Genomic DNA, 18,079 nt, shown 5'->3' with positions numbered 1-18,079 from the left:
GCCTTCTGTCTGTGCGTCTGGGGTGCCAACTGTTATGTACTAACAGCACAATTCAGCAGGAACAGCCCCCTACGTTTGCTCAGAGCCTGTACAGAGAGATACCATAAAACTATGGCACATAGGGATTCCCCTGTACTAAGCACAATTTAGCAGGAACAGCCCCCTAAGTTTGCCCATAGCCTGTACAGAGAGATACCATAAAACTATGGCACATAGGGATTCCCCTGTACTAAGCACAATTCAGCAGGAACAGCCCCCTAAGTTTGCCCATAGCCTGTACAGAGAGATACCATAAAACTATGGCACATAGGGATTCCCCTGTACTAAGCACAATTCAGCAGGAACAGCCCCCTAAGTTTGCTCATAGCCTGTACAGAGAGATACCATAAAACTATGGCACATAGGAATTCCCCTGTACTAAGCACAATTCAGCAGGAACAGCCCCCTGGGTTTGCTCATAGCCTGTACAGAGAGATACCATAAAACTATGGCACATAGGGATTCCCCTGTACTAAGCACAATTCAGCAGGAACAGCCCCCTAAGTTTGCCCATAGCCTGTACAGAGAGATACCATAAAACTATGGCACATAGGGATTCCCCTGTACTAAGCACAATTCAGCAGGAACAGCCCCCTAAGTTTGCCCATAGCCTGTACAGAGAGATACCATAAAACTATGGCACATAGGGATTCCCCTGTACTAAGCACAATTCAGCAGGAACAAGACACTGTGAGTGGTAGGAATTAATTGCTTTATGTAACGAGTCCTGACTCCTAGGCTAATCAGCTTGCCCCCTAATTAATAACTGCCCTTCCCATGATCCCTTATGGTTCCAGCACAGCAGGATCAGTCCCAGCAGGGGCAAAGGTTCCGCCCCAGTGCGAGGCTGTAGGGGAGGGAGGGGTGTGGGTTGCCGTCCCCCCTGCCCTTGTGTAACCAGTTGTATAATAAACAATGTATATAACAGGCGGCACAGCCCTCACTCACAAGCAGTGACAGGAGGGCACACAAGGGCAACTGGCGGCTCCCCAGGTGAGTGACAGACTGACCCCTGCTGTGCCGGGGCTACCAATCAGGGTTGCCAAATCCCCCATTGCAATCCACACACTGCCGGCCAATTAGCAACAGCTTGCTGCAGACTGCACCGGTTTCCGCTCAGCCATGCATAATGCACTCTCTGTAACCAAGGATACTCAGTGTCAGGGAAGTAAAAGGTGTATAGTGAGAGTCTGTGTGTAGTAAGGCAAGGGGGCTGTCACTGTGTGACACTAGAGCACTTGTACTACAACTCCCAGAATCCCTGGCTAAACCTGCCAGCTGGATAATAACATTACCCAGGAGAGAGCATTTTTATTGTTAGGTTTACTCAGGGCTCTGATTCTATATAGATAACGGGTCCAGGCTGTGCCCCCTGCAAATGATCAGGGAATCTACTGCCCCAAAGGTAAGTGCCCCAGTACCCCCACCCCCTGCCCTATAACTACAGACTGATCAGGGGTAAATATTTCCTGCAGGTCAGCACCATGGGCTCCATGTGGGAGGCAGCGACGGATTTCTACTCTTGGGCTCTGCACAACGGAGGTAATTATTTCTACCAGTATCACTCATGTATTATAAGGGGTAATGTACCCCCTACTGTAAATGATAAGGATATTAGCAGTCACTGAGGGGTTCTGTGCCCATATAAAGGCACAAGGCTGCAGGCTGAGTTATACAGGGAACTCTGAGTATCACTCATGTATTATAAGGGGTAATGTACCCCCTACTGTAAATGATAAGGATATTAGCAGTCACTGAGGGGTTCTGTGCCCATATAAAGGCACAAGGCTGCAGGCTGAGTTATACAGGGAACTCTGAGTATCACTCATGTATTATAAGGGATAATGTACCCCCTACTGTAAATGATAAGGATATTAGCAGTCACTGAGGGGTTCTGTGCCCATATAAAGGCACAAGGCTGCAGGCTGAGTTATACAGGGAACTCTGAGTATCACTCATGTATTATAAGGGAGAATGTACCCCCTACTGTAAATGATAAGGATATTAGCAGTCACTGAGGAGTTCTGTGCCCCCCATATAAAGGCACAAGGCTGCAGGCTGAGTTATACAGGGAACTCTGAGTATCACTCATGTATTATAAGGGATAATGTACCCCCTACTGTAAATGATAAAGATATTAGCAGTCACTGAGGTATAATACATTCCAATGAGTCACGTGACACAACTTACATCACTAAGAGACAATTATAACTGATGACATCACTAAACACCATTTATAAGTATATATATATATATATATATATTATATATGATTTTTTTTATCTTTTATTTGCTATAAAGAATCTTTTATAAATATAAATACACCCCCGTTCCCTGCTTTGGCCAGACCCCCGCACTGACCCGTGGCTCCTAGTTTATTCCCCGGTTCCAGTGATTCTGATCTTCGCTGTGTACCTTGTGCTTGTGGCCCTGGGGCCCCGGCTGATGGACAAGCGGGAAGCCTTCACCCTGCGCTCTGTTCTACTTATTTACAACCTGGCACTCGTCGGACTGTCGGCCTACATGTTCTATGAGGTGAGTGTGAGTTCTGCTGGGGGTTCTGCTGAGGGTCCTACTGGGGGGGGGAAACACATATATCCATACACTGACTTCCCAACCAATGGCAGGGAATGTTTGCTTGTATGCACTCCTCCATGCAGGGTGAGCTTTCTGCTCTCTAGGGTAGTCAGGGGGCGGGACTGTCTCTGGTGTAGTCAGGGGGCGGGACTGTCTCTGGTATAGTCAGGGGGCGGGACTGTCTCTGTTGTAGTCAGGGGGCGGGACTGCCTCTGTTGTAGTCAGGGGATGGACTGCCTCTGTTGTAGTTAGGGGGCGGGACTTTCTCTGTTGTAGTCAGGGGATCTACTGCCTCTGTTGTAGTCAGGGGGCGGGACTGTCTCTGTTGTAGTCAGGGGATGGACTGCCTCTGTTGTAGTCAGGGGGCGGGACTGTCTCTGTTGTAGTCAGGGGATCTACTGCCTCTGTTGTTGTCAGGGGGCGGGACTGTCTCTGTTGTAGTCAGGGGATGGACTGCCTCTGTTGTAGTCAGGGGGCAGGACTGTCCCTGTTGTAGTCAGAGGATGTACTGCCTCTGTTGTAGTCAGGGGGCGGGACTGTCTCTGTTGTAGTCAGGGGATGTACTGCCTCTGTTGTAGTCAGGGGGCGGGACTGTCTCTGTTGTAGTCAGGGGATGTACTGCCTCTGTTGTAGTCAGGGGGCGGGACTGTCTCTGTTGTAGTCAGGGGGTGGGACTGTCTCTGTTGTAGTCAGGGGATGTACTGCCTCTGTTGTAGTCAGGGGGCGGGACTGTCTCTGTTGTAGTCAGGGGGCGGGACTGTCTTTGTTGTAGTCAGGGGGTGGGACTGCCTCTGTTGTAGTCAGGGGGTGGGACTGCCTCTGTTGTAGTCAGGGGGTGGGACTGCCTCTGTTGTAGTCAGGGGATGTACTGCCTCTGTTGTAGTCAGGGGGCGGGACTGTCTCTGTTGTAGTCAGGGGGTGGGACTGTCTCTGTTGTAGTCAGGGGATGTACTGCCTCTGTTGTAGTCAGGGGGCGGGACTGTCTCTGTTGTAGTCAGGGGGCGGGACTGTCTTTGTTGTAGTCAGGGGGTGGGACTGCCTCTGTTGTAGTCAGGGGGTGGGACTGCCTCTGTTGTAGTCAGGGGGTGGGACTGTCTCTGTTGTAGTCAGGGGGTGGGACTGTCTTTGTTGTAGTCAGGGGGCGGGACTGCCTCTGTTGTAGTCAGGGGGTGGGACTGTCTCTGTTGTAGTCAGGGGGTGGGACTGTCTTTGTTGTAGTCAGGGGGTGGGACTGCCTCTGTTGTAGTCAGGGGGTGGGACTGTCTTTGTTGTAGTCAGGGGGCGGGACTGCCTCTGTTGTAGTCAGGGGGTGGGACTGCCTCTGTTGTAGTCAGGGGGTGGGACTGTCTCTGTTGTATTCAGGGGGCGGGACTTCCTCTGTTGTAGTCGAGGTGGGACCGCCTCTATTTTAGTCAGGGGGTGGGACTGCCTCTGTTGTAGTCAGGGGGCGGGACATCCTCTATTGTAGTCGAGTTGGGACCGCCTCTATTTTAGTCAGGGGGTGGGACTGCCTCTGTTGTAGTCAGGGGGCGGGATTTCCTCTGTTGTAGTCAAGGTGGGACCGCCTCTATTTTAGTCAGGGGGTGGGGCTGCCTCTTTTGTAGTCAGGGGGTGGGACCATCTGTGTTGCACAGGCTGTGAGCTTTGACAGACGGAATTGTGGCTGCCAATCAGAGCTGAGCATGAATCACAGTACCTGTAGAAAGATCCCTTTCCTTGTAGATCAGGGAGACATTTGCCCCCCCCCCCCCAATGTCACACAAATGGACTGTTCCTTTATTTGCTGTTCCAATAACCAATCTTGTCCCATTCTCCAGTTCCTAGTGACGTCGGTGCTCGCAGGGTACAGCTATTTGTGCCAGCCTGTGGATTACACTGACAGCCAATTGGGCCTACGGGTAAGAGGTGCCTAGTGACTCTATGGCACAGTGTGTATGGCAGCTCCATTCCCAGTACACTTCCCTTGCTGGGGCCCTCCTGTAATACCTTTCTGTATCTCCCTTCCACAGATGGCGCGGGTTTGCTGGTGGTTCTTCTTCTCAAAGGTGATTGAGCTGCTGGACACGGTGAGTTTCCTCTTCATTGGTTGGTTTTTCCTTGTTAGAGCCCAGGGCAACAAGTTCTGATTGGCCCGCTTGACAGTTATGCTAGATGAAATAGATAGAAATCATTAATTTGATAGTCAAGAATAATTTCTTTATATAACTCCTGTAATTGGAAAGAGATTTGTGCTATAGTAGTAGCTCCCTCTGCTGGATAATAATGTTATTGCAACCTGAATGGTACAATCCTTACTTAATTTGACTGTAGGGTAACTGGTGCCGTAGAAAAGACATTAGCCGCAGCCAACTGGTCATTTTTTGGAAGGGATCAATGACAAACATTCTAGATGAGATAATGCCCACCCATTGGCTTGTGGTCTGATTGGCCACAAGTGTGTGATTACTCCATGAACAGTCAGAGGGACTTATCTCCAGTCCTTGGCTGCCTCTCATTTTGCTTTCATCTCTTCCTACCCCCATCAGATATTTTTCATCATGAGGAAGAAGTTTAACCAGATCTCGTTCCTCCATGTCTATCACCATGCAACTATGATCTTCAATTGGTGGGCAGGGGTCAAGTATGTTGCCGGTGGACAAGGTAACAGTTCATGTGGGTGGGGGGCAGAGGCCTACTCTTTCTCTTTAGTGCTTTACTTAGTATTACTTCTTTAAACACAAAGAATTCTGGGAACTTGGCCCAAAGAGCTCCAAGAAGATCCCATTTACATGGGCTAATTCTATAGGCTAAAGCCAGGAAGCCAGGATAATAGCTGATCCGATTCCCAACTAAAGATTTGGTTAGGGAGAGCCAAGAGTATGGATCCACAAAGAGGTTGAGGAGACCACGTCATACTCATGCAAATAAACACAAGGAATTCTGGGAACTTAACCCAAAGAGCTCCAAGAAGATCCCTTTTACATGGGTTAATTCTATAGGCTAAAGCCAGGAAGCCAGGATAATAGCTGATCCGATTCCCAACTAAAGACTTGGTTAGGGAGAGCCAAGAGTATGGATCCACAAAGATGTTGAGGAGACCACATTATACTTCTTTAAACACAAAGAATTCTGGGAACTTGGCCCAAAGAGCTCCAAGAAGATCCCATTTACATGGGCTAATTCTATAGGCTAAAGCCAGGAAGCCAGGATAATAGCTGATCCGATTCCCAACTAAAGATTTGGTTAGGGAGAGCCAAGAGTATGGATCCACAAAGAGGTTGAGGAGACCACATTATACTCATGCAAATAAACACAAGGAATTCTGGGAACTTAACCCAAAGAGCTCAGAACCCAAGACTTGGTTTTGCCCTTCTTGGGGCTCATCAGTGTAGTGCAGGATTTTTTTATCAGCTTAGGGAGAGCCAAGAGTGTGGATCCACAAAGAGGTTGAGGAGACCACATCATACTCATGCAAATAAACACAAGGAATTCTGGGAACTTAACCCAAAGAGCTCCAAGAAGATCTCTTTTATATGGGTTAATTCTATAGGCTAAAGCCAAGAAGCCAGGATAATAGCTGATCCAATTCCCAACTAAAGACTTGGTTTTGCCCTTCTTGGGGCTCATCAGTGTAGGGCAGGATTTTCTTATCAGCTTAGGGAGAGCCAAGAGCATGGATCCACAAAGAGGTTGAGGAGACCACGTCATACTCATGCAAATAAACACAAGGAATTCTGGGAACTTAACCCAAAGAGCTCCAAGAAGATCCCATTTACATGGGTTAATTCTATAGGCTAAAGCCAGGATAATAGCTGTGGATCCACAAAACGGTTGAGGAGACCACATCGTACTCATGCAAATAAACACAAGGAATTCTGGGAACTAGTCCCACTGAGCTCCCATGCTTATGTATGATGCGGTCTCCTCAACCCATTTGATTAATCTGTGGATCCACACTCTTGGCTCTACCTAAGCTTAACAGGAAACTTATCAGGTTTGTAGTTGGAAATCCAATCAGCTATTAACTTGGATGCTGGTTTAAAAACCCAGTGGATGAGCTTTAGCCTATAGAATAAACCCATGTAAATGGGAGCTGTTTGAGACTAGTTCCATCATCAATGAGAATCTTTCCCTTCCCCAGTCTCCAGCTTGAGAACCCAAATGTTCCTCACCCTGATTCTTTCTGGTCTTCAGCTTTCTTCATCGGCATGCTGAACTCCTTCGTTCACATCTTCATGTACCTGTATTACGGCCTGGCTGTGCTGGGGCCCAAGGTGCAGAAGTATCTGTGGTGGAAACGCTACCTGACTTTGTTGCAGCTGGTAAGTGCACCTACTTGATACCCTCATTTGGGGGGACTATAACAAAAATCATCAGTGGTGGTTTCAAGATAAACGTCATTGAACCCTGACCCTGATATTGTGTCCCTTGGTTTCTCTACAGACTCAGTTTGGAGCAATCGCCCTACATTCTGGCTACAACCTTGTGACAGACTGTCCATTCCCTGATGGCTTCAATGCAGCTGTCTTTGCTTACATTGTCAGCCTCATCATCCTCTTCCTTAATTTCTACTACCAGACTTACTTGCGTCGGCCACGTGAGAAGAAGTTGTAAGGGAACAAGATATATAACAAATTGTCCTCCCACCCGTGAAGACCAGAAGGACCAACAAAACATGTGAAGCTTTGGACATGGGGGTGGGACAGAATGATAGAGAAACCAGACAGACAGATGGTCATCTAGTCCTCCAATTCACTGATGAAATGGATCAACAATATTGCTATTTTTAGTAAACTCAGGGAAAATTAAGAGTTTCTACTGAGCAGAGACTCCATTTGCATCAGTATCTCATGAGCTCAGATTGATTTCCAACAGGGGTCTTTGTACAAAACAGTTTTGGGAACCAGGTCTGATTGCTCGGTCAACTCCTCAGGGATCACCTTCCACAGGAGACACTTCTCAACACTGGGAAATCCACTGATCCATACATCTGGGCATTCTAGAACCCAAGTGTGTCTCCTCAACTATCTCCTCAGAGATAACAATCGAGGTTCCAGAACTCTTTGCCTGTGTTTCCCTTCTCAAGAACACAACCAGTCCACCATATACATTGTTCCACAACTATTTACTATATTCAATGATTCAATGACGGTAAAATAAAAATTCACTCTACAATTCAGAGGGATCTAGATATATTAAGCCATATCGTGGACTCTACACACATTTCCACATGGAACAAACCTATGGTTTCCATTTTATACCAAACCATCTAAAGCACATAATCCAACCTCCCATACTTTAGAACTTCACCCCAACCTCATGTAATTTGCAACAATTCTTTTTGCCTTTGACCCATCAAAGGCCCGATGACCTTCTCACATCTGGTCTGTAGTGGCATGTGTCTTATCGAACCAATTACAAACGATTACCTTCTCCTCTACATCCGTCGATGGCCAAAAGCTTCTTACTGATGAAAGAGAGTCTGAATAATATAATTCATTAGATGATTAGAGATACAACTAGAAGAACCCATACCTCCAAATCCTGTGATTTTTGTGACCTAATCTTGTTTCTCTATGACATTTGGGCTTTATGACATCATTTTGAATGGTCTTCCCCATTTCTAAATGGCCAGTTGTTTTCTTGTAGATGTTTTGTTCCAGAATTGCAGCTTTCACTCAGGATAATACTTGAAAGACAGTGGTCTCTTGCCTTCAGGGTCCATTTAATTGGTGCTTGACTTGTTTGATGTTTAGAGGCACGGCATATTGGTTGCCTTCACCTCAGAGCTATAAATCCAAGATGTCAAACCAGTTATGTATTTCTCATGGCTGTAATACAGGGATCCCCAACCAGTGGCTCAGGGGCAACATGTTGCTCCCCAACCCCTTGGATGTTGCTCTCAGTGACCCCAAACCAGGGAGTTATTTTTGAATTCCTGACTTTGGGGCAAGTTTTGGTTGCACCAAGTGCACTGACAAATCAAATCTCTTGTAAGCTGATAGTCCGCATAAGGGCTACCAAATAGCCAATCACAACCCTTATTTGGCACCCCCAGGAACTATAGTTTATGCTTGTGTTGCTCCCCGACTCATTTTACATTTGAGTGTGACTCGTGGGCATAAAAGTTTGGGGATCCCTGCTGTAATACAATGAATATTGTGGCATACTGATTGGTAGCCATGTTGGTCATGAATACAACTTGGAAGGTTCAACCATTATAAAGGTGAATAAAACAAAGCTTTCCACCAATAACATTTCTTCTTGTTGCCTAATTGTTTCTATTGGTGCATATATTATTCCAGTTTATGTAAATGGTCCTTTATGATTCTCTATTTGAAACACCCCCACTTGGACTCAACAATGGACAAAGCCTAATAGGGTTCTGCCAACGTACAAAGCCTACTAGGGTTCCGCCAACGTACAAAGTCTAATAGGGTTCCGCCAACGTACAAAGTCTAATAGGGTTCCGCCAACGTACAAAGTCTAATAGGGTTCCGCCAACATACAAAGCCTAATAGGGTTCCGCCAACATACAAAGCCTAATAGGGTTCCGCCAACGTACAAAGTCTAATAGGGTTCCGCCAACTGACAGAGCCTAATAGGGTTCCGCCAACATACAAAGCCTAATAGGGTTCCGCCAACATACAAAGCCTAATAGGGTTCCGCCAACGTACAGAGCCTAATAGGGTTCCGCCAACATACAAAGCCTAATAGGGTTCCGCCAACGTACAAAGCCTAATAGGGTTCTGCCAACGTACAAAGCCTAATAGGGTTCCGCCAACATACAAAGCCTAATAGGGTTCCGCCAACATACAAAGCCTAATAGGGTTCCGCCAACATACAAAGTCTAATAGGGTTCCGCCAAAGTACAGAGCCTAATAGGGTTCCACCAACGTACAAAGCCTAATAGGGTTCCGCCAAAGTACAGAGCTTAATAGGGTTCTGCCAACGTACAGAGCCTAATAGGGTTCAGCCAAGTTACAAAGCCTAATAGGGTTCCGCCAACGTACAGAGCCTAATAGGGTTCCGCCAAAGTACAGAGCCTAATAGGGTTCCGCCAACGTACAGAGCCTAATAGGGTTCCGCCAACGTACAGAGCCTAACAGGGTTCAGCCAAGTTACAAAGCCTAATAGGGTTCCGCCAACGTACAGAGCCTAATAAGGTTCCGCTAAAGTACAGAGCCTAATAGGGTTCCGCCAACGTACAGAGCCTAATAGGGTTCCGCCAACATACAGAGCCTAATAGGGTTCCGCCAAGGTACAAAGCCTAATAGGGTTCCGCCAATGTACAAAGCCTAATTGAGTTCTGAGCTTTTTGGTGGTTGGGGGTCAGTGGCAGTGGTACATTTAATAAAACACCTACTGGTGGTACATGGGATTGCGGCTGCCATTACCAATATTCTCCATTATTATTGGGTTCCCTGTCTTCCAACCTAACTACAGCAACTCAGCATTTCCATGTCAGTCAAGAGCCAGACTTGCCCTGTGATCCAGTTGCACCCAAAGCCTGCCTGTCACTGTATCCTTCATCCTGTTTGTGTCACATGTCCCATCCCTAATGCCATTAGCAGAGATATAATATATATATATACAGCTTGTACCTCTCATACTGCCCCAGCCTCCTCCTTCCTACCGATCAGGTATCTCACTCAGTCTCTCTCCCCTCGTGTCTCTCTCCCCTCGTGTCTCTCTCCCCTCGTGTCTCTCTCCCCTCGTGTCTCTCTCCCCTCGTGTCTATCTCCCCTCGTGTCTCTTTCCCCTCGTGTCTCTCTCCCCTCGTGTCTCGCTCCCCTAGTGTCTATCTCCCCTCGTGTCTCTCTCCCCTCGTGTCTCTCTCCCCTCGTGTCTCTCTCCCCTCGTGTCTCTCTCCCCTCGTGTCTCTCTCCCCTCGTGTCTCTCTCCCCTCGTGTCTCGCTCCCCTAGTGTCTATCTCCCCTCGTGTCTCTCTCCCCTCGTGTCTCTCTCCCCTCGTGTCTCTCTCCCCTCGTGTCTCTCTCCCCTCGTGTCTCTCTCCCCTCGTGTCTCTCTCCCCTCGTGTCTCTCTCCCCTCGTGTCTATCTCCCCTCGTGTCTCTCTCCCCTCGTGTCTCTCTCCCCTCGTGTCTCTCCCCCCTCGTGTCTCTCCCCTCGTGTCTCTCTCCCCTCGTGTCTCTCCCCTCGTGTCTCTCTCCCCTCGTGTCTCTCTCCCCTCGTGTCTCTCTCCCCTCGTGTCTCTCTCCCCTCGTGTCTCTCTCCCCTCGTGTCTCTCTCCCCTCGTGTCTCTCTCCCCGCGTGTCTCTCTCCCCTCGTGTCTCTCTCCACTCGTGTCTCTCTCCCCTCGTGTCTCTCTCCACTCGTGTCTCTCTCCCCTCGTGTCTCTCTCTCCTCGTGTCTCTCTCTCCTCGTGTCTCTCTCCCCTCGTGTCTCTCTCCCCTCGTGTCTCTCTCCCCTCGTGTCTCTCCCCTTGTGTCTCTCTCCCCTCGTGTCTCTCCCCTCGTGTCTCTCTCGCCTCGTGTCTCTCTCCCCTCGTGTCTCTCTCCCCTCGTGTCTCTCTCCCCTCGTGTCTCTCTCCCTTCGTGTCTCTCTCCCCTCGTGTCTCTCTCCCCTCGTGTCTCTCCCCTCGTGTCTCTCCCCTTGTGTCTCTCTCCCCTCGTGTCTCTCCCCTCGCGTGTCTCTCCCCTCGCGTGTCTCTCTCCCCTCGTGTCTCTCTCCCCTCATGTCTCTCTCCCCTCCTGTCTCTCTCCCCTCCTGTCTCTCTCCCCTCGTGTCTCTCTCCCCTCGTGTCTCTCTCCCCGCGTGTCTCTCTCCCCTCGTGTCTCTCTCCCCTCGTGTCTCTCTCCCCGCGTGTCTCTCTCCCCTCCTGTCTCTCTCCCCTCGTGTCTCTCTCCCCTCGTGTCTCTCTCCCCTCGTGTCTCTCTCCCCTCGTGTCTCTCTCCCCTCGTGTCTCTCCCCTTGTGTCTCTCTCCCCTCGTGTCTCTCTCCCCTCGTGTCTCTCTCCCCTCGTGTCTCTCCCCTCGTGTCTCTCCCCTTGTGTCTCTCTCCCCTCGTGTCTCTCCCCTCGCGTGTCTCTCCCCTCGCGTGTCTCTCTCCCCTCGTGTCTCTCTCCCCTCATGTCTCTCTCCCCTCCTGTCTCTCTCCCCTCCTGTCTCTCTCCCCTCGTGTCTCTCTCCCCTCGTGTCTCTCTCCCCTCATGTCTCTCTCCCCTCCTGTCTCTCTCCCCTCCTGTCTCTCTCCCCTCGTGTCTCTCTCCCCTCATGTCTCTCTCGTGCTGTCACAAAGAGATATTTATATCTTCGTGTATCTTTATAAGAAACACAGCTGTCTCTCTTTCAGAACAATTCCCCTGAGAGTCTTGAGAGTACAAGATGCAGACTGCTCTTCTCCTGATTGTTGCACTTACCTTTAGCTATGGTGAGTCCCATCAGTTGGTCCCCCCCTCCCCTCACTCACTCACTCACTCACTCACTCACACACTCACTCACACACTCACTCACACACTCACTCACTCACACACTCACTCACACACTCACACACACACTCACACACTCACACACTCACTCACTCACACACTCACTCACACACTCACTCACACACTCACTCACACACTCACTCACACACTCACTCACACACTCACTCACTCACACACACACTCACTCACACACACACTCACTCACACACACACTCACTCACACACTCACTCACACACTCACACACTCACTCACACACTCACTCACTCACTCACTCACACACTCACTCACTCACACACTCACTCACACACTCACTCACACACTCACACACTCACTCACTCACAGACACACACTCACTCACACACACACTCACTCACACACTCGCTCACACACACTCACTCACACACTCACTCACTCACACACACACTCACACACACACTCACTCACACACACTCACACACACACACTCACACACTCACTCACACACTCACACACTCACTCACACACTCACTCACTCACACACTCACTCACACACTCACTCATACACTCACTCATACACTCACTCACTGCCACACTCACACACTCACTCACTGCCACACTCACTCACTGTCACACTCACTCACACACTCACTCACTCACACACTCACTCATACACTCACTGCCACACTCACTCACTGCCACACTCACTCACACACTCACTCACACACTCACTCACTCACACACTCACTCACACACTCACTCATACACTCACTGCCACACTCACTCACACACTCACTCATACACTCACTGCCACACTCACTCACTGCCACACTCACTCACACACTCACTCATACACTCACTGCCACACGCACTCACACACTCACTCATACACTCACTGCCACACTCACTCACTGCCACACTCACTCACTGCCACACTCACTCACACACTCACTCATACACTCACTGCCACACTCACTCACACACTCACTCATACACTCACTGCCACACTCACTCACACACTCACTCATACACTCACTGCCACACGCACTCACACACTCACTCATACACTCACTGCCACACTCACTGCCACACTCACTCACACACTCACTCATACACTCACTGCCACACTCACTCACTGCCACACTCACTCACTGCCACACTCACTCACACACTCACTCACACACTCACTCATACACTCACTGCCACACTCACTCACACACTCACTCACTCACTTTCTTTTCTTTTTCTTCTCCATTTAATCTCCATTGCAGGAAGTGCCATTAGGTGCAATTATTTCAAACATGGAAGCAGTTTTGAAACAGACTGTAAACCTGAACTAGACACGTGTGTATCATATGTAACAGTATTAGGTAAGAGACACTATTGTCGCATCTATCTATCTATCTATCTATCTATCTATCTATCTATCATCTATCTATCTATCTATCCATCTATCTATCTATCTATCTATCTATCTATCTATCTATCTATCTATCTATCATCTATCTATCATCTATCTATCTATCTATCTATCTATCTATCTATCTATCTATCCATCTATCTATCATCTATCTATCTATCATCTATCATCTATCTATCTATCTATCTATCATCTATCTATCTATCTATCTATCTATCTATCTATCATCTATCTATCTATCTATCTATCTATCTATCTATCTATCTATCATCTATCTATCCATCTATCTATCATCTATCATCTATCTATCTATCTATCTATCATCTATCTATCTATCTATCTATCTATCTATCTATCTATCTATCTATCCATCTATCTATCCATCTATCTATCTATCTATCTATCTATCTATCTATCTGTCTGTCTGTCTATCTATCTATCTATCTATCTATCTATCTATCATCTATCTATCTATCTATCTATCTATCTATCTATCTATCTATCATCTATCTATCTATCTATCTATCTATCATCTATCTATCTGTCTGTCTGTCTGTCTGTCTGTCTATCTATCATCTATCTATCTATCTATCTATCTATCTATCTATCTATCTATCTATCTATCATCTATCTATCTGTCTGTCTGTCTGTCTGTCTGTCTGTCTATCTATCTATCTATCCATCTATCTATCATATATCTATCTACATAACCTAATTGACTGCAGTTTTAGTGTTTACATAATTAATTTTGCTTATATAGCTAATTTAGTGACTACAAAAATGTTATGTGAACAGAGAATTCAGTTCGCTACGACAGAAATTATTTTAATGCGGACAACATTCATTTTGTGGCCATAGAATTGATTTTGTGTTCACACAGATATTTTATTTTGTGGTGACATGATTTGTTTGTATAAATATACACACAATATAACACAGAGCTTGAATTCTATGTTTCACTAATACAAAATGTCCATTAAAAACATTTTTTTGTTACCCACAAAAATGAATTATGGGGTTAATATTAATCAGAGCATTTCGAGGTAATATTAATATTTCTCCTTGACAAAATGAATTCTGTAAACTTAAAAAATCACAAAATCACTGTTGCCACAAAATTTTTAAGAGAATAAGTGTTTTTTTTTTAATGCATGTATAATGTAATTTATTAATCATTTCCTTTTACTGTGCAGATACTTTTAAGGGCTGCTCTACTTATGATGAGTGTCAAAGTATGAGGAAATTTGCTGAAAATATCGGCACCCTCACGTGCTGTCGCAGTGACCTGTGCAACCCATAAGCCATCAGCCTAACTACCTGCCCGAGTGAATTCTGAGACACCTGGCATCTCAACTTCCTCTATTCCTCAACTTCCTGGGATCTCAACTGCCTCTATTCCTCAACTTCCTGGCATCTCAACTTCCTCTATTCCTCAACTTCCTGGGATCTCAACTGCCTCTATTCCTCAACTTCCTGGGATCTCAACTTCCTCTATTCCTCAACTTCCTGGCATCTCAACTTCCTCTATTCCTCAACTTCCTGGGATCTCAACTTCCTCTCTTTCTCAACTCCCTGGAATCTCAACTTCCTCTCTTTCTCAATTTCCTGGAATCTCAACTTTCTTTCTGAACTTCCTGGGATCTTAACTTCCTCTCTTTCTCAGTTTCCTGGTATCTTCATACCTCCCAACATTTGAAAACCGAAAAGAGGGATAATTTTTGACCACGCCCACTTTTGTGGCCACGCCCCAAATAACACACCCCATTTTTTTCTAAAAATACTCCTTTTATATAGTTGAAATGGCGGGATCAGATGCAAATGTGCTATACCCTCATACTGTACTATCTAAGGGAAACAATATAGCAATTCCTACATATAAAATACAAATATAGAGAAAAGGCAGTCAGTTATAAGTGAGTTCTAACTATCTACCAGTTTTGCCCCCCCACGCAGGGGAGACAGTACCCCCCATACACAGTGCCCCCCAGGTCCCCCATAGACAGTACCCCCCATAGAAAGTGCCCCCACTTTACCCCATAGACAGTGCCTCCAATTTCCCCCATAGACAGTACCCCTCATACACAGATCCCCCCATACACAGTACCCTTTATACACAGTGCCCCCCATACACAGTGCCCTTCATACGCAGAGCCCCCCATACACAGTGCCCTTCATACACAGAGCCCCCCATACACAGAGCCCCCCATACACAGTGCCCCCATACACAGTACCCTTTATACACAGTGCCCTCCATACACAGTGCCCTTCATACACAGAGCCCCCCATACACAGAGCCCCCCATACACAGTGCCCCCATACACAGTACCCTTTATACACAGTGCCCCCCATACACAGTGCCCTTCATACACAGAGCCCCCCCCATACACAGTGCCCTTCATACACAGAGCCCCCCATACACAGAGCCCCCCCATACACAGTGCCCCCCATACAAAGAGCCTCCCATACACAGTGCCTCCCAAACACAGTGCCCCCAAACACAGAGCCCCCCATACACAGTACCCTTTATACACAGAGCCCCCCCATACACAGTGCCCCCCATACACAGTACCCTTTATACACAGAGCCCCCCCATACACAGAGCCCCCCATACGCGCTCCGACTCCTTGTGCTGCTTCTCTCCTTATGTGGCTCCTTCGGCGGTCCCAGGCCCTTTTATAAGGTTGCGCCCCATGTGTACGTGTGACGTCATTACGCACGGGCGCAACCTTATAAAAAGGCCAGGGACCGCCGGAGAAGGAGCCGCATAAGAAGAGAAGCAGCGCAAGGAGTCGGAGCTCTCAGCTTAAGCCCTCTCATCCTGCTGTCGCGGATCCTTCTATGAATGTCCCGCATTTCCGTAATCTATTACGGAAATGTGGGACATTCAGGGAACTATCCGGGACAGCGGGATGCGCTATAGAAAGCGGGACAGTTGGGGGGTATGTATCTTTACTTCCTCTCTTTCCCAACTTCCTGGTATCTTTACTTCCTCTCTTTCCCAACTTCCTGGTATCTTTACTTCCTCTCTTTCCCAACTTCCTGGTATCTTTACTTCCTCTCTTTCCCAACTTCCTGGTATCTTCACTTTCTCTCTTTCTCAGTTTCCTGGGATCTCAACTCTCACTCTCTCCCAACTCCCTATTCCTTGCTCTCGCTGTAGCACCACAAGTACTGCTAATGATTTGTATTGCACGATTATCCTACATTCCTTGTTTCATTTCTCTTGTCCACATAAAACATTTGGCTTTAGCTCAACAGAACCTTGTGACTAAAAGTTAAAATAAATCTGAGCATCACAGAGGCATCATGGGTGCTCTCTTTCATTGCCTCCAGTTAATTGCTTTGTTGTAAGTGCAAAAAAAGTGGCGTGTGAAACAGAAAGTACAAAATAAACTCAGACTGAACGACTGAATAAATAAGTGGAAAACTCACAGTCCAAAACAAATAGAATGAGGCAGAAAGATAGAAATGTAGAAAGATAAAATGACATCTTGTTGTGAACCAGTAAAATGGCCAAGATATGACATTTCTGCTATTGGCCGCCTACTGGTGGAAGAGACATCCCATCTCCATCATAATTGGGTTTCTTGCATGCCGCCCCTAAATTTGTGCTGCCCTAGGCCTTAGGCCTCTCTACAAATCCAGGCCTGCCCACAACCCCTGCAGGGGCCCCCACTGCACCTCCTACAACACCCGCAGGGGCCCGCTGCACCTCCCACAACCCCCGCTGCAGCTCCCACAACCCCCGCAGGGGCCCCCGCTGCACCTCCCACAACCCCCGCAGGGGCCCCCACTGCACCTCCCACAACCCCCGCAGGGGCCCCCACTGCACCTCCCACAACACCCGCAGGGGCCCCGCTGCACCTTCCACAACCCTGCAGGTGCCCCCCTGTAGCTCCCACAACCCCTGCAGGGGCCCCACTGCACCTCCCACAACCCCCGCTGCAGCTCCCACAACCCCCGCAGGGGCCCCCGCTGCACCTCCCACAACCCCCACAGGGGCCCCCACTGCACCTCCCACAACCCCCGCAGGGGCCCCCCCTGCAGCTCCCACAACCCCTGCAGGGGCCCTGCTGCAGCTCCCACAACCCCCGCAGGGGCCCCCACTGCAGCTCTCCGCCCGACCCGCCTCCACCGAGCACACATTAATTAAAGTTAATTAATTAAAGAGCTCGGGGGAATTCCAGGTTTTTTCCTGGGGCAGATTTTCTTCTGGCCTTTTCATAAATATGCCCCACTCATTGCAGGTCTGTCAGTTCTAATATATATAATATGTAATATTTTACAACAGGGGGAAACTTATTTATTATAATATACAAGTTTCAGTGAGTCATGAGAAATGACATCACTAAGCTCTGATTATAACTGATGACATCACTAAGCTCCGATTATAAGGATATAATTTACAATTTCCCATAGGGAAATAACCCAACTGTATATTATAAAGTAATAACATACAGTCTGTAATCGTTAATGAATGAATCTGATGGGGAGCAGGGGGCCCAGTCACACTGTAGGACTCGGCGGGGCTCAGCACACAAGCGTTCCTGACTCTGAATGCTGGGACTGAATGGCACTTGATTCTGTGTCAACAGACTTGTGACTTTCCTCTGCTTTAATTAGTATCAATATTGTAA

General features: G+C 47.7%; 1 protein-coding gene across 2 annotated transcripts; it reads left to right on the top strand.

The window, feature by feature from the left end:
* The first annotated feature begins 696 nt into the window (after window positions 1-696).
* On the top strand, window positions 697-8,850 carry MGC115163 (elongation of very long chain fatty acids protein 4). 2 transcript variants are annotated; one of them, XM_004918201.4, is made up of 8 exons: window positions 697-1,032; window positions 1,515-1,581; window positions 2,387-2,574; window positions 4,434-4,514; window positions 4,626-4,682; window positions 5,142-5,256; window positions 6,790-6,917; window positions 7,039-8,850. In XM_004918201.4, exons 2-8 carry the CDS (start codon window positions 1,524-1,526, stop codon window positions 7,207-7,209), a joined length of 798 nt encoding a protein of 265 aa, XP_004918258.1. In that variant the 5' UTR covers window positions 697-1,032; window positions 1,515-1,523; the 3' UTR covers window positions 7,210-8,850. The 2 variants fall into 2 exon arrangements, with proteins under 2 accessions (XP_004918258.1, XP_017953097.1); XM_018097608.2 differs by lacking the exon at window positions 697-1,032 and adding an exon at window positions 1,056-1,444.
* Window positions 8,851-18,079: the final 9,229 nt, after the last annotated feature.

This window comes from Xenopus tropicalis, chromosome 9 (genome assembly GCF_000004195.4).
Source record: "Xenopus tropicalis strain Nigerian chromosome 9, UCB_Xtro_10.0, whole genome shotgun sequence".
In the NCBI taxonomy this organism is placed as follows: domain Eukaryota; kingdom Metazoa; phylum Chordata; class Amphibia; order Anura; family Pipidae; genus Xenopus; species Xenopus tropicalis.
Note: the sequence above shows the minus strand (reverse complement) of the source record. Positions and strands in the feature narration are given on the sequence as shown.

Bases quoted from the DNA above. Each gene is read 5' to 3' on its own strand.
- MGC115163 (XM_018097608.2), top strand. From the start codon at position 1,418: ATGATCAGGGAATCTACTGCCCCAAAG. The intron at 4,515-4,625 runs GTAAGAGGTGCC...TCCCTTCCACAG, and splicing joins ACAGCCAATTGGGCCTACGG to ATGGCGCGGGTTTGCTGGTG. The intron at 6,918-7,038 runs GTAAGTGCACCT...GTTTCTCTACAG, and splicing joins ACCTGACTTTGTTGCAGCTG to ACTCAGTTTGGAGCAATCGC.